Consider the following 22,003-nt stretch of genomic DNA (forward strand, 5'->3'; position numbering starts at 1 on the left):
GCTGTCATGCTGCTGTATCAGAGCGAGCCTGCTCTGGGTGCACTGATGCTTAGCTTAAGCCATTTAGCAGCGCCCTGGTTAACTGAAACCGACAAAACTTCTGATTCCAGCCTGATCTTAGAAAAACACCCCTGGCGATTGTGAAGCTGTCTGCGCCATTTCATCCGCTGTGGTCCCACTACTGCAGTTGTAGCTGACAGAAATGCAGATGATGATGCCTTATGAAGCCACAACCCAGAGAATGCCCAGAGAATAAAGCTAAAGACAGTATTCTGGATCTAGTTGACAGAGGGGTGAGACTTTGATATTTACTTGGAGAAGGAGCCGGACTGAAGGGCACAGAAGTGGAGTAGCATGAATAAAATAAGAAGGCATTAAGAGCCAGTGGAGCCTCCAAAGGCTAAAGTGTTGGGTGATTTCTCGCTGATATTTGGAGTTGCTCTTTGCTCACAGCAGTTGCCCAAAGTGAAGCAGAGCAGTGACCTAGTGCTACAGTCTTTTCACAGCCAAGTTCCTCTTTAGGCTTTAGTTTAAGACAGAATGTAGACAGTTTTAATCAGTAGAATCTGCTATTGTTAAATTGGGGAAAAATGATGACTCCTGTACACATCAACATGGGCATCACCTTAGTTTTCATCTCTTTAATGCTGTGCTTCCTGCAAAGTTCTAGCTTTAGTTCATACTAGTTAACACACATGCCATTCATCCATGACATGAGAAGTGGTAGTGTGTAAATTTGCAAAGTTAGGAGAGATTTAAAAGAAACACTCAAATTCCTCCCCTCTTGGATCAGAAAGCCACACCTAGTTTGCAAAATGAGGAGAGCAGGAACAGAATTTTCAAAAGTTAACGATCAAGCTTTTACCCCGTCCCCCAATTGGTCCTGACAGGCCGCTTCATAGGAAAAGCTCGTCTCATTGGTCAAAGTAGTATCCTGGAGATTCTGATTAGCTGCTGAAATCAGCAAAGGGAGGGACTTTAGAAACAAATATTATTATTTAATATTACTCACGTTACGTCAAATTTGAGACCAAGTCGGTCAATTATACACAATCTATTATATTTGTAAAACCTTTAAACTTACAGACTATCACTTTAAAGTGTAGCCAAAGCAGTTTAAGAGCAACATATCACACCTCAAACAACATGTGCAAATGTAGATACATTTTATATCACAAGACAGAAGTATTAATACTATAAAATAATATTGTGTGGGCCATCCTGCTGCTACATTTATCTACATTTAAAAGTACACTCCAGAGGATTGTTTAAAAAGGCCATTGTAAGGAAGAGGTTTTCATATAAATATACTCTGCATCACCGTGCAGATGAACAATACACCTTTAAATTGTGTACAAAACTAGCAGACTAGCAAAGTGAAGCAAATGCACCAGCTTTTCCATCCCAGGATGCTCAGCCTAACAAGTTGATTAAGCATAGTCATGTGCAGCTGAACTTTAAGCTTGCATTGGAATTAAAAGGGATCTGCCATGAACAGAGCTAATGATGTGATGATAAATCTTCTATGGCATGGGCTCATTTCTCAGTGCTCTTTAAGGATAGTAGAGAATATGGCAGATAAGTGCTCGAAGCCTTTGCAAATCAGCAGTGGCTATGCTAAATGTGGCAGCAAGTGTCAGGCCAAATCAATACACGCTTCCTGGGATTCCTTTGGTGCTATAATCCGGTCTATGGTGGGCACTGACCCTGGGGAGGCCGGTCCGCTTGTTTTCTTGTGCTGTTTTTTTCAAAAGCCGTTGCACTTATGGATATGACAGCACTGAGCACAAGCTAATTACCTCTAAAAAAAAAAAGAAAGAAAAAAAAACCTGGGTTTGTGGCGTAATCCTCTTAGTCCATGTCTGAAATAACACTGGGTCGCTCTTTGGCCTTTGGGGAGAACAAACCGATATGAAATTTGAGAGGACCTCGAGCTCAAACGTTACGCTTGCTAAAAGTCCGAGGTGCGGATGAGATTTATGTGTCAAATACCCCCTTCAGACACGCGCGTCTGGTCATCTGTAAATGCTACACTTTTAAGACAGTGTGGGAGAGTAGATAAGTTAAAATCTGTATTAAAGAATAACAAAAAAGAAGCACAGTTTTGTTTAAAAATGTCACATATAGTGCTGAATTGACCTGTTGTTATGATCATTCTAGCTCTCGAATTGTGTGAAATTTCCTCTTAAATATCACTGTTTGTCTTATTACAGGAGCAGAGCCTCATAATTCCACGTTATCGGAGGCTTTCCCAGAACATCACGTCTCTCCATGTAAGTGCTACTCACCGACTCCCGCCATCGGCCGCTCATTAAAAATGTAAAATTAACGTTTTTAAAGTGGAACACGTTTCAGTCGAGCGCTCCAGGAGGCAGTGGGCCGTGAACTGAAGCCTTCATGTGAAATGCATTGGTCGTCCCCCTCAGCTGCTGCGCGGGGAAAGGTGCACTGAGTGAAAGCAGAGCAGATTGCTTTTATTCTTTATTTAGCGAGTTATTCTAGACAGAGTCACAGATGCGTTGGCACTTTGCACAATCCTTCGGCTCAATTGAGGCCGATGGTGGAAAATGTTGACACTGTGGTCTGGGGGGAAATCGCTGAACGATCTGTGGCTTCGTCATTATACGCTTACACATCTATGAATTAGAACATGGTTGGCAGGTAAATGTGTTTCAGTTATTAGTATTTCAACACTAACCATTGTAAAAGGGCTGAACGATATTGAAGCAACTTGCAATATAAGGCTGTGCAATATCGCGATAACAATATTATTGCAATATTTCACTAAACCAACACGATATGTTCCATTCTAATTAAACACAAAATGCAAGAAACTAGTTTTTCAGCAAATTGTGTCAAAAGAAGACTGAAAGAAGCACTACATCAGGCCCAAGACAAGTGTAACATTAAACACATAAGCTTCTTGCTTTGAGCATCTATGACTGTTTAATGTATTTTGTAAATAAGGAAAATGTTAGCTGCTCAAATAAACTAAACTAGCTAAGTTAATCACTGTTTAACTAAAACAGAACTTTTACACATTTGAAGATTTTAGCGATGTTGCGATATACAGGTGAAACTGGGAAAATTGTTAAGTGCATTCATTTCTGTTATTCAACTTAAACTGTGATATATGATAGACTCATTACATGAAAAGGGCTGTGTATAGCCTTTATTTGTTTATTTTTTATTATTATGGCTCAGCTTGTAAAAAAAAAACAAATTAAAAATCTCATCACATTAGAATATTTTGAAAATGGACTGTAAGCCATAGTCATCAAAATTATAACAAATAAAGGCTTGACATATTCCACTTTGCGTGTAATGAGTCTTTATCATGTTAGTTTCCACATTTTAAAGCAGTACTAAGTAACTCATGCCCCTAGAGGCCAGGAGCGCCACTGCAGGTGTCGTAGCATGTTGCGTTTTTTTACTCATTAATTGTCCGTGAGAGTTATTCCTACACTAACAGAAAAGACAAAGGGAGAGAGGGATATTGTACATCCAATTACACAATGGAGATATTTTTTTCACTGAAGCTTGGCTCTAAATACTGTTTAAGTGGCGCTAGCCCGCAGTTAGCTTTGCCTGTTAGCCTGTTAGCTTCTTCTTTGTGATTCTATTAGTGTGTATTGGGGCCACCGCATCGCAGCTGGGAAAGTTGCAGTTGTGGTTTTCTGGCCAGAAACACCAGGGGGAGATGAAAGACCCCCCCAATCATCCCATTAACACTTGTGTTACCCCCAGAGGGACTACGAAGAGGATTGTTTTAGGTGAAGAAGTTACTTTGTACTGCTTTAAGTTGAATTACAGAAATAAATGAACTTTTGAATGATATTCTAGTTTTCCGAGTTTCACCTGTATTGTGGTTTCTTGCAATTCGGATATTGCATCTTTGCGATATTTTGTTGTAGTAATATTAATACGGAAACTTATAGCCAGATAACTAGATACATTTCATAAGCTTTATTTTGCAATAACCTCCTGACAGCCTGTTGCATCTGCAGAAGAGGGAAGTTGTGAGAAACTTTTAAGTGGTCATTGTCCAAAACGCGGCTTATGAACCTGCTTTTGGGCACAGCAGCATTGATAGTCCGCTGATAAAGTCCTGGTTCAGTCCTGGTTTAGTCTGGGTTCAGTCCAGCATTGATATTTTTAATTTTTTAACTGGATGCTTAAAACTAAATATTTAAAAGCTAAAAAAATATATTGATATTACACTTTCATTTGTATCAAACCACAACATGCTGTGAATTCAAAAGTGCTTTATATTTGCTACTGCATTCACCACATTTGATTACATGGTGTGAAGTTTCCCACTGACCCAAGGCACAAATCATTTCCTCTTCCTGTCATCATCAATCATAATTACACAACTGTTCTTCACCTTGGATCAATTTGTGCCATGGAGATCAAACAGCGGTGTTAATGGGCACCCACATTTCTCCTGGTAATGTATATCATGTGGTGGAGTCTGTGGCCTCTCGCCCCGAGCCCAGTCCGGTCGTATTGTTGCAACTCCTGCAGAAAATGTAAATATGCACTCGGATCGCCCTGTTTGCTTGAGTGTCATGCAGGGCCGTCCAGGAATCACATTATGGAGTGGATTCCTGATACAATGCAATATTACTCTCCACAAGTCACGCAAACCAGCCACTAACTAGGTATTTCTGCTTTTTAAAACGCGGCCAATCGCCTAAACGCTACTGACAAGCCAACAAGCTCTAATCATCATTACTTTAGTCACAACACAAACTGGGCCTTCAAAGGTTTCACCCGCAGAGTAATTACATCGCACTGGACCGTAAATGGAGTCAGTCAGAGCAGCCGGTTTTAACACTGTCTGACTGTAAACAGGAAGTTCACGAAGGCACCAATGAATGAGACGAAGATGGAGGAGAGGGGTTATGATCAGAGAGGAGTAAATGTATCGATAAATAATGTGGCTTTGCTCCTAAACGTGCTGAATTCTCCTCATGTACATGTTGATTGTTTTACAAAGGAGTTAAACTTTACTCTGAGTTGGCCTGGTGATTAAATAGATCTATAATAAAAGGTAATGCTTCATAATAAAAGTACCTGAATGGATGCATTTGGACTTTTCTTACAGCTGGGTAGAGTTTATTTCAGAATGTTCGGGCTGCAGACACAGCACAGCACAGCCAGTTCATATTCATTTTTATGGGCAGGCTAAGGTTTCTTCTGCATATTTTTACATTATAGGAGGAAATGTAGTTTTTCGGACACTACAACATATTTAGATGAATTGTTCATCTTGACATGAAATCAGTTTCATGTGCCACATCAGTGGATGACATTAGCATGGTCATAGCCCAAAGATGTAATTCAATAGTTGTGAGAAATGCCGTAAATCTCTCTCCATCCCATTACACTCTTTTACATAATATGTTTGCAGTTAACTACAGCCTGTTGTTTTCCAACTTTGAAAGAGTTAAAGCAGCTTGTCACTTTAAACTAGAATGATCTAAAATACTTATGGCTGACCGCTGAGAACGCCAGTGCCTTAGAAGTCATTGCCTGCAGCTTTGGCTCAAATCGAACCCAGAGAAGCAGCGGCTGTGCCCATGGTCCTCTTGTAATCCTTCAAATCTATCGCTGTGCGTTATTCAAAGTACAGATCAAAGATGATGAAAGTTGTTCGAACCCCGCAGTGGCTTAGTGGTTAAATTTGTTACATTTTGTGCAAAACATCAGAATATAGCTTTTACTGGATAAAAATGTACCACATCAGACTTTATACTTTTGTAACTTAAGTAAAAACGCACGATTTAGAACAGGGTCTCTGACCTTTGTGCCCTGCGAGCGACTTCTACATAATAAAAATAACACATGTACTTGTGATTTGAAGACGCTCATGTTACTGTGGAGAGTAACAACACTGTTACCGTTTATGCTAGTTTTATTTAAACATCACCTTAACATTTACAGATTGTGCTCAAATTGTTCAGAACAAAAAGAAAATGTATCTAAAATAAGACTGGTCAAACATATGTAGAAAGCCTTTGGGGAGCTGCTTGGAAAGGTATGGAGAGCTACTGTTTGTGGATTCCTGGTGTAAAATCTTAAAGAGTAATAAAACACTCCTTCATTTTCACTTATCGTGAAGAGAAAAGTTTTAGTCGGAACATTCCATGAAGTTTTTGATGTAAACTACAAAGTACTGTCAAACAGAGCGAGATTCAGGTAAATTCATTTAGACAAAGATATGGTTTGCATAATCATGTGCTGAGCTCAGTGCACTGTCAAACATTTCACTTATATTCAAACATTGGAGGATTAGAATAAAATGTGAAGCTGATGTGAAGTTGCGAGACTAATTTGAATGTTTTGATCTGCGATAGTGAGGAGGACACACAAAAGAAATTCTGTGCTTTGACCTCTTGATGAAAAAAGGAAACACCGCAAATTGTAGTGTCATCTCCCCACAATTTTCCCAACACTGAATAACCGGTCTCTAATTTGCGAATGTGTATGTGTTAAATGAGGCCTGAGACTAAACAGTGTGAAATTGTGCAGAGCTGGGTGTAATGGGGCGGCTCTCTCTGGTGCTGCCTCCGTGCGCCGGCTGCAAGGCCAAACCTGCAGCCCAGAACTGCTCCACTTAAGTCGGGTGACGAGAGCCGAGCTGACAACCCAGAGTGGAGAGCCCCGCGGTCATGCAAAATGCAAAAGAAATATGACTTTATACAGCTCTCTAATGGTGACATAACAATCTGTACAGCCACTTCCCTTCCAAACGACAAGCATTTTAAAAGTCACTCTACGGGGTTGGATGAGATATCTGATGCCCGAGTCCGATGCATCGAAATACAGCAGGATTTCAACTCTGTGGCAGCTTTAAACTGGTTTTTAACTGTTACACATAATAAGAGCTAATGATCTGAGCTAATTGAGTTTTTCTCTCTAAACTCTTTCACTCTATTACACAATGACAAAGTGGAACTAAAGCAAACACAAACCTGAGATGCACAGTTTGCTTCATCATGCATTTTTGATTGGAGACATTTTGCGGCGATGTGTTTTTGGGTTTGGGAGCTAAATAAAACAAACATTCAGGCTCTGTCTTATTCTCATTGTAGGTTTGCAGGATCAAAACAGAGAAAAAAACATGGCTGACAGCGCGTCGGTGGAGCTGCTCTTCAAGATCCACAGGCAAGTGATGGAAAATATACACATACGTAAAATGGGTAGGTCCAATCCTAATGTTATTTTTATTCATTTTAAGTCAATCTTTGGTGTAATTAAGCTACTTATTGTCATTATTAACCTTTTTTAAACAATCCTTATTTTATAAGTATAGTACCGTATGTGCAACACAGCGGTTAGCTCTCGTGCTTCACAGCTAGAAGGTCCGGGTTCGATCGGGTAGAGTTTGCATGTTCTCCCTGTGTCTGCGTAGGTTTCTTCCGGGTACTCCGGTTTCCCCTACCACTAAAAACATGTACAATAGGCCTGAATGAATGCAGTGTGTGAGTGAGTGGTTGGTGGTGGTCGCAGGGGCCGATGGCACAGACTGGTTGCCTCGCTTCCGTCAGTCAAACCCAGGGCTTACCACTGAGTATAGAGTGAATGAATAATGACTACAGTGTAGCGCTTTGAGAAACTTGGGAATACAGGCTTGTAAAGTGCAATACAAGTGTAAGCCATTATTATTATTATTATTATTATTATTATTATTATTATTATTATTATTATTATTATTATTATTATTATTATTATCATCATCATTTAAGACAGTGGTTATCAAATGGTGGGTCGTAGCCTTTTTCTCAATCCACTTTAACTTTGAAAGTCAGCCTCACGATGCTTTAATCTGCAGAACATGATTTATTTTATTACTAGACACAAGAGCAGGTTCAAACTGCTAAATGTTTTTATTATGAATTAGCATTGTTATTTGGATTGAAGGTTGAAGGTAGGTGCCGAAATCACACTATTTTGAAAGAAAAACCCTAATTTAAGATTTGAAAAGAGTATTTCCAAACCACTTCTGCTGTTCACGATAGAAGATGAGAATATAACGGGCCACTCTAATGTGTATTGAGGCAGGAAAAGGCTAATCTGTTAGTCAACACTAGAGTCATCTGTGACCTTTGACCTTTGAATTCTCTCCGTTGATGAGTTGTGTTGACTGCCGCGCTAATAGAGGCTATCTCGAAGGCACGTTTTATAAGTGTCACATCAAGACGTCTCTCAAGCGCTGACCTGGAGCGTCTGTCAGGCCTGGTTCACTCTCTTTATGAAAAGTAGCAGCCTTTCTGTCGTCTGCGTCAGATACAGTTGAACATTTGTGCCTAGAATTATGGCGGAGTAACATATCCGCTGTAGCAGAGGCTGCCGTTACAGACCTAATTGAAAGCCGAGTGTGCGTGGAGCGAACGCACTCGCCATGAGCGCTAACATGCATATTGTAGTGGGAATTTGAATGCACTTCAGAACAGTTAGTTCTGTTGCACCATCTGCATGAGCGGAGCTCTGCGAGCCGCTGCATTTGTGTCAGATGAGTGCCTCAGACAGAGAGAGCTGGACTGTTACAAATGGCTTTTCACTGGGGTCCACGCAGGTCTGAATGAGCCCGTAGAGCGGCGGCCAGTGCTAATAATAGACCTTTACCGCGTATTTCCACGTTCATGCTTTGTCATTGAGTGAATTTGACTTGATCTGTGACTGCGCTAAAGACTTAAACACTCGCGCTTTCATTTCTGTCTCCGGAGCTGTTTCAGGAGAAGTAAGACGCTTGGAAAAGTGTGTCCATGAACAGAGAGGCCGTGTGTTAAACAGTGCCATTTCAGTGAATGAATGTCATATCCATATATCTGCAGCATTTATTAACATTTCTGCACAAGTATTTATAGACTGTGGCTCTGTAAAACTGAACTCTTCTGACAGGCGCCACTAAAACATGTGCCCGTTTCAATCTAAAGGGCATAACTGTTTGGGACATCTGACTTGTGAGGTGTTGAATATTGATCAGGTGCTAAGGCTGCAGATTCTGGCAATAGCAAATCACTGTAGCTTTTGCAAACGATACAAAATCCTGTCCTCATGTGGACTAATTATGTGTAAAATCTCTCTCAAATCTCTTAGACCTCCACAAGCATGTTCTGAACTGCATGTGATTAATGGTAGTCAATATTTCGGTCTGTATTTGTCCTAAAATTACAAATCTAATCTTTATTCCTTAAGAAGTTTGTTGTCCCGTGGGCTTTTTTTCGAGTCCCAAAAAAAAGTCTCAGTTTCTACATTGAGCCTGCTGTTTCTGAGCCAACATTTAGTTCTCACCATTATTTGGGAGTGGTCTGCAGCTGTACACGAGGCCTGCTCTGTGTAACCGTGTGTAATGGCTGGAGAGGCGCAGGTGCACGTACCTGGCAGCCTGCCACTCGCCGATTAGCCCCATCCTCTGCTGTCTGCTCGGGGAGTCGCTGTCCTTTTCACGGCATCAGCCACGGCCCACTTGTGTGATTGCTCAGTGATATGTGGCTTCAGCGAGAAGAACGGCAAACGCACTGACTGTGATTAGTTTGGTTTTGTTTGGGAAATGTGTGTCTCATAATGTGTGTGTTCCATTTTGTGTCCGTTGCATGTTGTGACTGTAAATTGTGTTTTGTTTGGGTGGTGGGTTGCGACTTGCTTTTGTGATTTGTGTTCTAAATGTGTTTTGTCTTCAGTGATTTGGGGCTGCCACTTACGCGTTAAACGGTGCACAGCTGACGCCTCCAGGGAGCTGAGAGCTAGAAACATGCGCCAGTTCAGAAGGAAGCGCATTACAACGTTTTAAAAACAGAATATTTTCCCCTCTCCAATTGTCCGGAAACACACCAGCTGTCAATTAAATGTCACCACGGGCCGGGTTGAATCAGCACTCTTGTAGTTTTAGAGAATAGAGGTTTTATGTTGTCTATTGGGGAAAGTATGAGTGAATGAAAGACACATGCTCCCAAAGCAGAAAGTTCATCTATGTTTCTGAATTAATGTGCTCTATTAGTTCTTAAACGCCATGGCCATTTCATTCTTGATATGCTCAAGTCCATATTGTGGTGCTCCTCGGGTGAAAAGGACTTTAGTGAGTAACTAATAAGCCTGTATTGATCCTCATTGGATCCTTGACCAGTGAAACTGATCCGTCTGTCTTCACACACAGAGACTCAGACTCTGTGCCTCCCGCTCACTTGTTCCTTGCTGAAAACCTCCGCGATCCAGTCGATAGTCTTCCATTAAGAGGGGCTTGGCTGTCAAAGCAACCCATGACCTCCTCTCACCCCCTCCGAGCCCACTGTCCTGTCACGTCCTCCTTATCAATATGAATTTAAACCCAGCGCTCCCTTCAGCTTCAATTCTTAGTGCCCATTAGTCTCCCGTATTTGGTTCCTATTGATTGTTGTGAATGTTTTGAACAGAGCATGTACTGTGATCTTAAAACTCATAGATCCACTTCATTCTTAAAGATCTCCTGACCTCTGACCCCAGGCAGGCCATATTTCCTTGTATTTTTGATCCACTATTGACTTGTAGCAGCCGATTTGGGGGAAGTAGTCGGGGAAGGTCAGTCCGCTCCATCCAGAAAGCTGCAATGAAATGACCTGCTGTTGTCAAACACTGAAAAGACAGAGCAAATAGAGCCTGCAATATGTTTATCACCCGAGAGACCCTAGAGACAGTGCACTGTTGTGTCACACATCTGTGAGGTGTGGACAGACACAGCTGTAATGTGTTGGGACTCTCTGCGTTCACTAATGACCAGAAGCATTACTACATTCCTAAACACAAACGTTTTACACGGCTCTGACCAATAGTTTTATTGTGACCAGGAGTTGAATTGGTCAGTTGTATATTGAACACTCTATCCACTACACAAAGTATGACAATTAATTTAGTGTTTGGTTATTTATAGCCTTTTACCTAAATGTTTGGATGGTGCGTTCAATGTGTTCAGAACTCTGTCTCTTGGTCGTCCCACTGCCGTAGGCGCTCACGTCTCCTCACAGCCTTTGAGTGTGAGGAGCATATGCTGACATCTGTACCTCTGTCTTGCCACTAGGGGGCCTCTGGGCACATCACTGACACACGAGCTGCTCCTCAGAGAGATGATGGATGACCTTTGGCTTTATTTATGTCACTGCGGACCTTTTCATCACATCGGCTCTTTGTAATCCCTCGGCCCCTTTCACTTTACACAGGCACTCTGTCACTGCAGACCGCCGAAGTCCACCAGACAAGGGAATCAATAAGAGGTCTGAAAGGCTGACGCGACCGCCGCATCCCTCTGGTCACTCTCACGTTACGCTCTTAATGAATGGGGCTGTTGTCGAGCTTGTAAAGTGCAGCGTCACAGCGACCTTCCAACTAACCACACTCTTCCCGGAGTTTAGGACACCGCTTGAGACGCCCGGAACAAAGCAAGTGCGCACCGATTCCTGAAGCAGAAACCCTGACGATAAAATTAGAATGTAATAGTAAGAAAGACAACATTTACTTCCAACCCCCAACAAAAAAACTTACCTTCTCTGCGAGTTCTTCTTTGCGTGGGTTTGTTTTGTTTTCTCAGACTGAAGAAGTCGTTGAGATGCTTAAGGGGAAACACATTTGCAGGCTGTAGCACTGAAATGCAATCGCACTGAAGGATCAAGTCACAACAATGGTGACGCTTTTTGCTGAGGGGATCAGTCAGAGACAAGGCTGTTTTACTTTTAGGGATTTATTAGAGATTTTATATTGAACAAAAACTGTTTTCTTCTTGACTATTGTGTTTTATCTATTGTTACACCAATCATGCAACTACTTAAAACACTCCATAAAATGTTATTGCCAAAATATGAGGCCTATTGGCAGATGTTTACGAAGTCGTGTGAGTGAGGGTGGCTGCAGTGTGTTTGTCCTCAGGCTCGTCTAACTGTAATTGGTTGTAATTATAAACCCATTGGAGGATGCACACTGAAGACTCCGGGCTAAAACGGCTCTTCACAGCAGTGAAAAAATTAATTATGAAGCTTATTAAACTATTGTGGCGATGTTCAGGTCCAGTTTCAAACGCAAGCAGCTCTGAATGATTGATACGGAAAACCCAGTCAAAGCTGTCAGTCCCAGAGCTACACAGTGAATTAGATTTGACGTGTCAAGTCATCACAGAGGGAGACGTGATGCGTCAAAGTGCGGCAAGGTAATGGCTTATGCATGTTGTAATGATTATGCTCTACAATTATACATATCTTTTGTAGGGAAATGTGCACCCTATATTTGACCCAAGTCAGGAGTAATGGCCGACCAGAAGAATGTCCTTCAAAACTCTGACCCATTTAAAGGCTCTGTAGACATTTTCTCCCCATTTTCAAGCTTTTCTAATGCACCTCTACTTTAACTTCTTCTTGGGGATGAGTTTCTAAACACGTTTCACAACTTTCAGGGAGCAAAGTGACCTGATGATGCAATATTAACCTGCACCATGCTAAATGTTTCTAGCATCATTGCTAATTCTGGATTTTTGATGAGCCTTCTGTAATACGCAGCAGACACAGTGGCAAGAAAAAGTGAGTACACCGTTTGAAATTTCTCACATTTCTGTCTGAATTATTCACTAAATGTGGTCTGATCTTCATCAAAATCACAGGAATGATTTAACAGTGTCTGCTTAAACTAATACCACCCAAACATTTACACTTTATTATATTTTTATTGGCCATAACTGAATGAATCTCACTGAACTACTGCGGTTTTGTAAAGAGGAATGGTCCAAGATTCATCGTCTAATCAAAGCAGTTATTGCTGCAAAAAAAGGATCAGCCAGCTATTTAATACAAGGGTTCACTTACTTATTCCACGCTGTTGTGAATGTCTCAAGTTTTTCTGCTAAATATCTAGAGAAACTTGTGAATACATTGTTCTGCTGATGATTGCACGTTCTCCAGGCCTTGAGGCAACAAAACAACCCCACACCATGATTCTCCCTGCACCATGCTGCACAGTGAGCATAGGGTTTTGATGTTGGTGTGCTGATCCATTTGTCCTCCACACATGACGTTGTGTGTTCTGCAAAAAATGTAACTTTGGGTTAATCAGTCCACAGAATATTTTTGGAGCATCCAAGAGCTCTTTCGCAAACCAAAGTTGAATATTTTGGGAGGAACACGCAACGGCATGTGTAAACTACAAAAGGATCAGCACACCAACATCCAAACCCTATGCTCACTGTGAAGTATGGTACAGGAGAATCATGGTGTGGGGCTGTTTTTTTGCCTCTGGGCCTGGACAATGTGATATCATCTATAGGAACATTTATTCACAATTTCACATTTATTATGATGATATTTCGCAGAAAAACCTGAGACATTCACAACAGCGTGGAATAAGTAAGTGAACCCCTGTATTAAATAGCTTACTTATTCTACGCTCTCCTGTCAATGTTTACACGTTATGGCCAATACAAATATGATGAAATGTTTGGTATTAGTTTAAGCAGACACTGTTTAATCATTCCTGTGATTTTGATGAAGATCAGACCACTTTTAGTAACTAATTTAGACAGAAATGCGAGTGTACTTACTTTTTCTTGCCACTGTACTATGCAGTGTTCTCTTTTGTTATTCTCCACAATTTTCTGCAAACCCTAAACTTGATCAACTATTAGTTTAAAAAATGGACACAGCCCCTTTTCTGTGTAGGTGATAGTTCTCTGCAGTGACGTGTCTGTCTTGGTTAAACTTTACGTAGTGGTGTCCATTATCACCACCAATTGAGCGTCAATAATTTCAAACAGCAGCCAGAATAAGAACCATGTGTCGCGGGGCAGAGATAGTCTGACTTTGCACTCGCTGACAGAGTGTGGCCGAGAGGTTCTCGCCATCCCAGAATAACTACGGCCCTCCGCAGAAACAGTGCTTTTGGCAGTAAGTCAATTGCATGTATTACAGTATCCGCACTGCTCAGGTCGGTCACTGATAGCTGTAAATGAGTCCATGCGGAGGCTGGGCCCGGGGCGTTGTTTTGATCAGGTCTAATGGATTTCTCTGGGCCTCTGACAGGCTGCGGGGGTGCGGCGCTGGAGCGGTCATTTGAACCCTGTGGTCGGACGGGCAGGGACGTGTGGGACAGAGTCAGGAAGTCTGGAGACGGTAAGCTCCACCCGACGCCATCACTGCGCTCCACACGCCATGCACATATGCAAGAGCAAACATCGGACTAACACTGCAACCTCGCACGGAAATGTGTCGTCAAAACCACAAAGATATCTGTAATTCTGTAATAATAAACCAATGGACTTTAACATGTGAAATACTGGAGCTGACATTCACACAAAAGCATTTGGACACTGCAGTGTGTTAGATGTATTCACCCGTGGTGACTCTGCTGCTCACAAAAGTTTTCTGCAGTGATTTTCTGTATTATTCTGTAATATTTAACTTTCGATCCCCAATTCTATTTACATATCCAACACTGTATTGTCCACACACTCTGTTGACACCCTTTAACGCTTCACTACAGCCTATAAATACATCTTTTTAACTACAGTGGGCCCACAGCGGGCTGAAACCCACCGAAGCTGAATGGATTGACCAGTTAATGTTCTTTATGTGTCATAAATTTGAAGCTCATGTGTCAAAAGCTGAACGTTAATATCTCTCATACTGTTGTGCAGATCGTAACACATATTCAACAACAAACCCCTGTGATTCTTAATTAGGTTCACGTTCAAGTTGGTGCACAGGGGATCTGAAAGACTCTGATGTGCTCTGTAATGTTACAAGGAGCAGGAAATGCGCGTGTACTGTATTTAGACAGTGCCGTAGTAGAGCAGTGATTGTAAGTCAGTGTGTGGAGTGCTTGAGTGCACAGGTTAACAGCACAGGGCTCTGAGCCGCAGTGACAGGAGGCTCCACTCTGAACGGACTATTGACCCGGAAACACCCAGGCCTTTTAGGAACAGCCTCTACACGAGCACTGACGCGAGCTCTCTGTCTGTGCAAAAGTACAGGCTATTCTTACGGCATGAAGACTCTTATACTTAATGAAGTGCTGACTCTTATGATCTAGAATAATGTTACATTGTATTTTGTACTTTCTTGTACATAATACACAATGGGGGTCATTTATCAAGACAGGCGCTAAATAGCGTGTGCAAGCTACAAAATAAAGTATTTGAAATATTCAGTATTAGAGAATAAGGGCCCCAAATTTGAGATGTAAATGAGAGTACTCTACGTGAGTAAAAAATGCAGAAGTTATTCGCTGCTGTTCCACTTTTGCACGTAGAAGTTGTGTTGCATGTGAGCAAACACTTGGTAAATGACCCCCGTGTTCTTTTCACTTCACATCAAATCAAAATGATAATGTTCTCTTTATTTGGATGTTTTTGCTGATTGTTGGCAGCATGTATAATTGTAAAGAGATCCTCAAGGGCACATAAAAGGGCCTTGAGAGGTAGTCAGGTGTACCTAAAAAAAAAAGTTTCTATTTACAGTCATGTTTTTAATCATTTGCAACAGTGGCGTGGCCTGATCACACTTTTGAACCAGAAAAGTACTAAACAACTATCAATTCCTGATCCAGTGGCACAGACATTAATAACATTGTATTTTTTTCCTTCTATTTAGTCATTTCATGATGTTTCAGATAGGGGTGAACCATGGCATCTTTTTTAGCAAAAAAACAAACTTACGCGACTCAAAAAACACTGCTGTAATTGTTCATATTAAAAACCTTGTGAATTTTTTTTTTATTAAACATTTTTCATCACAAAGAAAATATTCAAAAAGGCTTACATCTTTGAACATTTTAAAATGCTGTTTCAGGAACGATATTGAAAGAGTTATCATTTAATTTTTAAAGGTTCGTGGTTTGCCCATTTACGTGTGTGTGTGTGTGTGTGTGTTTGTGTTTGTTTGTGTGTGTTTGTGTTTGTTTGTGTGTGTTTGTGTTTGTGTGTGTGTGTGTGTGTGTGTGTGTGTGTGTGTGTGTGTGTGTGTGTGTGTGTGTGTGTGTGTGTGTGTTTGTTTGTGTGTCAGCACCCTCTCTCTGTCTCTCATTTAGGCTAGTTTTCCCTTATAATTATAAACTATTAATTTTAGGCAGTCCCTGCACATTAAGCCAACACTAAAGCTCAGTGACTCTTAACATTGAATAGACGGCGTCACATGTTTTGTCCCGTCAAAAGACAAAGTAATGCAGGAACTTCGGGCTTGCACCGAATATTGTAACTCCAATCGCAAAGCAAAATGTCTCTTTTTGAAAAAACAATTGTTTAAACGTGTCTTTTAGTCTAACAGTCTTCACAGCTGTACAGTTTATAAAAATCATTTAAAAAATAGATAAAGGCCTCTCCTGCACCTAGATACATTCAATAATAATAATAATAATAATAATAATAATAATAATAATAATAATAATAATAATAATAATAATAATAATAATAATAATAATAATAATAAGTAATCATTAATAATTATTAATAATAGGCCTGAAGATAATAGCAACCGCTATAATAACAATGAAGGTTCTTGTAAAAATAATAACATAAAGTTGTAAAAGTGGCACATGCATGTCATCGTGTTGATAAAGTTGAGAATAAATGTTAAAGAAAAGCTGGGCCTCGAGGCAAAAGAAACAGCAAGTCCACTCATACCGTCCTGTCCCTTTGCTCATTTTGGTTATAGGTCTGCATCCACGAGCCCATAGCATGCGCCGCCGTGGGTAAAGTAGATGTAAGGCGCAGCGTGATGCGCTGGGTACGCCATGGGGAACGGTACCGGCAGAAGGCACCCTCCAAGTGCGCGTGTGTCCTTGTACGCAGTCTGTACGTGAGCGTGCTTATCCTCTAGGTCCGAAGAAAGCTGCCGTTTCAATTTGTTGCGTCGGTTTTGGAACCAGATCTTGACCTGTGTCTCTGTGAGCTGCAGAGAGCTCGCGAGGCACGCGCGCTCCGAGCTGCTGAGGTATCGCTTCAGGTCAAACGTGGCCTCGAGCTGAAAAATCTGCCGCTTGGAGAAGATGGTGCGCGTCTTCTTCTTCACCGGTGCTTTGCTCTCCGCCACGGCCTGCTGCCCCTCGGGCTTCTCTGTCCCGGGACTCCGGGAGTTAGTGCACTCCGCCTTTGCTGTGTTTGGAAAAAGTGAGAACGCATTTGTGGAGCGCAAACAACAATGCACAGCACAATAGGCATACAGGAGGTTTCATGTTAGAGGAAAGCGCAGTTTTCCGATACACATTATTGCCCGTTGATCGTGTTATTTAGAAGTACTATGTAATCAGAATGAGGGCCTCACCAGTGTCCCTGCTGCTGTCCCGTGTCTTCTGGACCTTCTCGCGCCCCGACTCCAACTCCGGATATTCATGCTTCCTCTCTCGCTCTTTCAGATTGAGGATGTTTTCGATGGTGAACGTGAGCTCTTTGCTCATGTTCCCGGGCATAGCATCTGCACCTGCGTCAGACCACAAACTTCGCGCGCTCCAAGTACCATCGCTCCTCTGTCCTGACTAGAGCTGCGCAGTGCGCACGATCCAAACGCAACTGTTTAGCGCATTTTGATTGGTGGGGCTTTGGGAGTAGAAAAGGGCGGGACGTGGCCTACGATGGCTGATATTTCTCGTGTCGTCACGCAGAGAGCTGGGCTCAGAACGCCTGGCTCAAATTAATACAATTTTCTTTCATTAGTTGGTTAGGCGGCATCAGAAAAGTTAAGAAGCTTCTTGGCCACATGTCACTGTTTTCTATCACTGTTTTCTTGTGATTTCTTTCTTATAACTTTACATAATATTACTATAGACTAATATTATACTAAACAGAATAACAGTAAATGTCTACATCTGGGAAGAAATAGAGGCGCACTGATTAAGACAACACAGAGCCACTTGTGCATAAACTTTATTGCCATATCAGTGTACAAAAGTGTCTGTGTGTGTTATGACAATCTCACAACATGCTGATAAAAACTCAAACACTCTCACCCTGAACTCTTGTTTGTAGCAGATCAACTTACAACATAAACATCTGAAAATAGAGCTCTACTTGTGAAAATGACACTTTATAGCTTATAAAAGATATAGACATCTGGTGCTAACGGGTCTCAGACTGTAGTGCGAGGTCAGACCAGGCCGGTCTGTGGCGACATGTAGGATACTGGGGAGGTAAAGGGGCTGCTCAGGGGGTAGTGCAGAGAGCTGGAGAAGCCCAGTCCTGGTGCCGACAGTGATGGGCTACTCTCGCGGTACAAAACCGGGACTCGGACGATCCGCTGAGTAGAAAAGGGTACGGCAGCACTGGCCTCCATGTCTGCTGCGATCTGTCTCTTCCACTTGTTTCTTCTGTTTTGGAACCAGATTTTGACCTGTGTCTCTGTGAGCTGCAGCGCCGCGGCAAGTCCGGCCCGCTCCGCACTGCTCAGGTACCGCTTCAGGTCAAAGGTGGACTCTAGCTGGAACACCTGGGTCCGGCTGAACACTGTGCGTGTCTTCTTCTTCCTCGCCACCCTCACCTCACCTAAAAGATGAGATTAGATAGTTATAGGCCGATAAGAGCAGATTAAGACTGTGTTGTCAATGCAAGAGTTGGGAATGGTAATCGCATTTTCATGCTTTCTTATTATTTGACTATTTTAAAATACCAGGCAAAACTACTAACTGACAAGCCAATAACAAACTAACTGGAGCTGCGGCTCAGTGGGCATTTGCCCACAGATCCAAGGTTGGTGGTTCAATCCAAATTCTGGCCGGTGCATCAGCTGTTGTGTCCTTGGGCACTTAACTTTGTCTCCGGTGTGTGCACAGGATGTGAGTGCATACATATGAACATATATATATATGGACAATGCTTAAATATGGCATAATACAGCATGTTTACATGCATTGATCAAACTCATAAAATATTTACTGATCAAATTAAAATGAACACACCCAGGTAAGTATCCCTATGCAAAGCCCTGGATATGTTTCACAGATCCACATGTGTCCTATTTTACCCCCATAAGACTTCTTTGCCTTCCTCTCACCTGTTCTGTCCTCTGGAGAGAAGCAGGACGAGCACGCACCTTCTTCTTCCTCCTCATCCTCACCGTCCGCTCTCTCCTCTGGACTGTCGCTGTCCACTTGCGCTGAATTTGGGCTTTCCCGATGCCTGTCTTCGTTCCACGGGGCGCTGTCCTGGAGTGGCGGACCTGCGATGGAGCGTAACGCAGTTACACGCGGAAACTAGTCATTTCTTAATGGAAAGTATCACATGCCAACATCACACGGATTGGCTCATATTGGAGTTTTACGCACAATCAAGCAACAACGAAACGTGCGCTGCACCCACGTGGACGAGCGTGTTACATTCTGCAGCGCGTTGGTGCCGAACATTGTGGTTCTTATTGTGGTTAGAGGCAACAGTTGGGGGCTGTTAATCCAGATTATCTCAAAGATAAGAAAGTTCGACTCAAACTCAGAGGTCGAACAACCATAGATACATTTACGGTATTTGGATTGTAAACACGACAACATTCAACACACTTTACATTATTGTTCAAACTGTTCCTCACTTGTTTTTCTCCCGAGCGCGCGGAGGGACTCCTCGTGCAGCTCTCGTTCATCCTGACTTTTCGTATCCAGACTGTCCGCTGCGCTGTGTTCGGCATCGCTCTGCCCTGGGCTTTCCCCGCGCTCCTCGCGCTGTTCGGTGGACGTGCCCAATAGATTTTCAATAAAGAAAGATGTTGCTCTTGATGACGGGCCCAGCTTCGTTCCCGGCACCTTCTTGTCAAGCATTCTGAGCGCCGCAGCTTTTGCTCTCGCCAATAATGTCCACCGTTTCAAATCGAAGGTATTCCGGCGAGCGTCTTGTTTTCATGCCCCGTGTCCTCTCTCCTCTGCGTTAACCATTCCGTCTCACGCTGTGCCGCAACCCTACACGCTCTAATCCACACAATAAGTCGAGGTGGGTTCAAGTGCAGATAGGGCGCAGTGAGATTTACTTGAGAAAACTAGACGTCGTCTCGTCCTGAGCCACTCTTGTAGTCTGCGCAGGCTGCCTGAAGGGAGCGAGAGATGCTGAATTTAGGTCAGGCAGACTCCGGCAGCGCGGAGATGCACTGTTGTCCTCAGGGCTGTGGATGGAGACGCTTCATGAGGAATGGCACAGTACCGCCTATTGGCTACATCTGTTTATGCACAACAGTGTTGCCCCTCTAACTTAGAAACTATTTCAGATTTTAAAAAAACATATCTCACTTTTTTGTTGTTGACAGATTTTCAGCTAAAAGTATTTTCCCCCATGTTTATGTGAAATTCCTGTAGATCAAGTAGGAACATGGTTTAATAGACAGTATTAATATAGAAGAACATATGTCCAATTTCAATTTGCTGGACCTCGTTTTAATCTGGCACAGAAAAACACGTTTTGGCTCAAAGGGCATGTGAGGTGGTGGCCTGTCGCAGATTAATATGAGTAAATGTTGGTAAGATTTGAATAGTGAAGGAGAAAAGTAATAGGATTGAAACACTAAGAAAAGCTTTCTTTCATCTTTAAGTCCAGAACATTCCAGCGATACGTTGTTCAGCCTCATTAGATATCTGCCTCGCTGGCATGGACATATGACACAACACGCCAAAGCCTTAAGGAAGTCCTCTAAGTTTTCATGAATGTGAAACAGGCCATTATTGTGCTTAATGTGGCACTGGAGTGAGTGGATCAGAAATATTCATCAGGCAGTAGAGCTCTGGCTCCTGCTGAAGTGCAATGGCTCAACACTGAATGAATCTAACAAAGAGACTGGTCAGACTGCGATTATAACTCATTAGTATACATTACAGTCAAACTGCTGAAGCTTTAAACTATAAGATTTTTAGTGGCTGTGTAGCTCAGGCTGGACTTCACAGCGTGTTGTTTTATTTCTATGTGCCTTTTTTTTTTTTTTACATTTTTAAATCTGCCCATTTAGTCAACACAAAATAAATACAATTGTTTTCTTGTATTTTTTTTATTCAAATTTGTTACATATTTTGAAAAAAAAAAAAAAAAAGTGTTGGAATGCCTTTGGCTAAGAGAAAGCTTTCACAGTCGTCGTCATCTCTTCATAAACTATAATTCAGACAGACGAGATCTGAGCGTGATTGAGGACCTGATCTCGATCTTTGCCAGCACCAGCTCTACTGGACTTCCTGTCGGCCTTATGCCTCATTCAGGACGTCCCGTATCTGACCGGGGAACAGCCAGTCTCCTCCTCAGTGATGCACTGGGCTTTGAGGCTTCATGATCAAGCATTGCCCCAACACAAGGACAGGTATGATACAAAGCAAAGAAACAACAGCAAAAAAACAATGCTTCTAAATTTGGACTAAACATTAAATCATTTAATTTTGGTTTAATATTTGAACTTTTATTCTGTTTGATAGAAAAATATCATTGCGGCATTTTTTTGTTGGAGAAGTGTGGCGCCCTATATTTGAGTAGTTGTGAAATGTGTTGTGTGAGAGGACGATTACCTTTTTTATTGATCTAAAATCTGTGAACAAATATTTAAGGTAAAGCTTTATATTAAGGTGTTCTCATTAAGTATTAATAAGGTATTACTAAGCATTAATAATATACTTGTAAAGTTTTAACACACTGCTTATTATACTTTTATCTGTTAACATACTAATAGGCCATTAATAATATGCTTATTCATAGCCCTTAACCTAACCCTAAAATGATCACTAATGCTTATTAATACTTAATGAGCACACCTTAATATAGAGAGATACCATATTTAATTTTCTCTTTATCTTTCTCTTAACTTTATCTTTACAACAAACCTTAGCTCCTCTAACTCAGAACATTTCTATTCTAGCATTGCCGTCTGAATTCTGAGCGTGCTCCAGGGAACCCTTCACATCACAACAGCCTCGACAGAATGAAGCGAGCTGCTGAGGTCAAGGCTGCGACCCACAGAGCAGCAGCAGGGCCTACAAGTGTCCCGCGCAGGAGCAGCCGACCAGAACGGCCCCTTTTCTTACGCCACATTGAGCCAAAGCTATT

The 22,003-nt window shown here is 42.0% G+C and overlaps 2 protein-coding genes across 2 annotated transcripts; both read right to left on the minus strand.

The window, feature by feature from the left end:
* Positions 1 to 16,579: 16,579 nt before the first annotated feature.
* LOC306981168 (homeobox protein HMX2-like) lies at positions 16,580 to 17,411 on the minus strand. The gene is made up of 2 exons (XM_079580720.1): positions 17,277 to 17,411; positions 16,580 to 17,107 (listed from the first exon to the last, which is right to left on the minus strand). The coding sequence occupies exons 1-2, from the start codon at positions 17,407 to 17,409 to the stop codon at positions 16,662 to 16,664; spliced, it is 579 nt and encodes a 192-aa protein (XP_079436846.1). The 5' UTR covers positions 17,410 to 17,411; the 3' UTR covers positions 16,580 to 16,661.
* A 502-nt stretch (positions 17,412 to 17,913) lies between these two features.
* LOC306980575 (uncharacterized protein) lies at positions 17,914 to 20,124 on the minus strand. The gene is made up of 3 exons (XM_079580001.1): positions 19,527 to 20,124; positions 18,999 to 19,163; positions 17,914 to 18,490 (listed from the first exon to the last, which is right to left on the minus strand). Exons 1-3 carry the CDS (start codon positions 19,750 to 19,752, stop codon positions 18,096 to 18,098), a joined length of 786 nt encoding a protein of 261 aa, XP_079436127.1. The 5' UTR covers positions 19,753 to 20,124; the 3' UTR covers positions 17,914 to 18,095.
* Between the last annotated feature and the right edge of the window lie 1,879 nt (positions 20,125 to 22,003).

Source organism: Gobius niger, assembly GCF_951799975.1.
Source record: "Gobius niger genome assembly, chromosome: 21".
Lineage (NCBI taxonomy): Eukaryota > Metazoa > Chordata > Actinopteri > Gobiiformes > Gobiidae > Gobius > Gobius niger.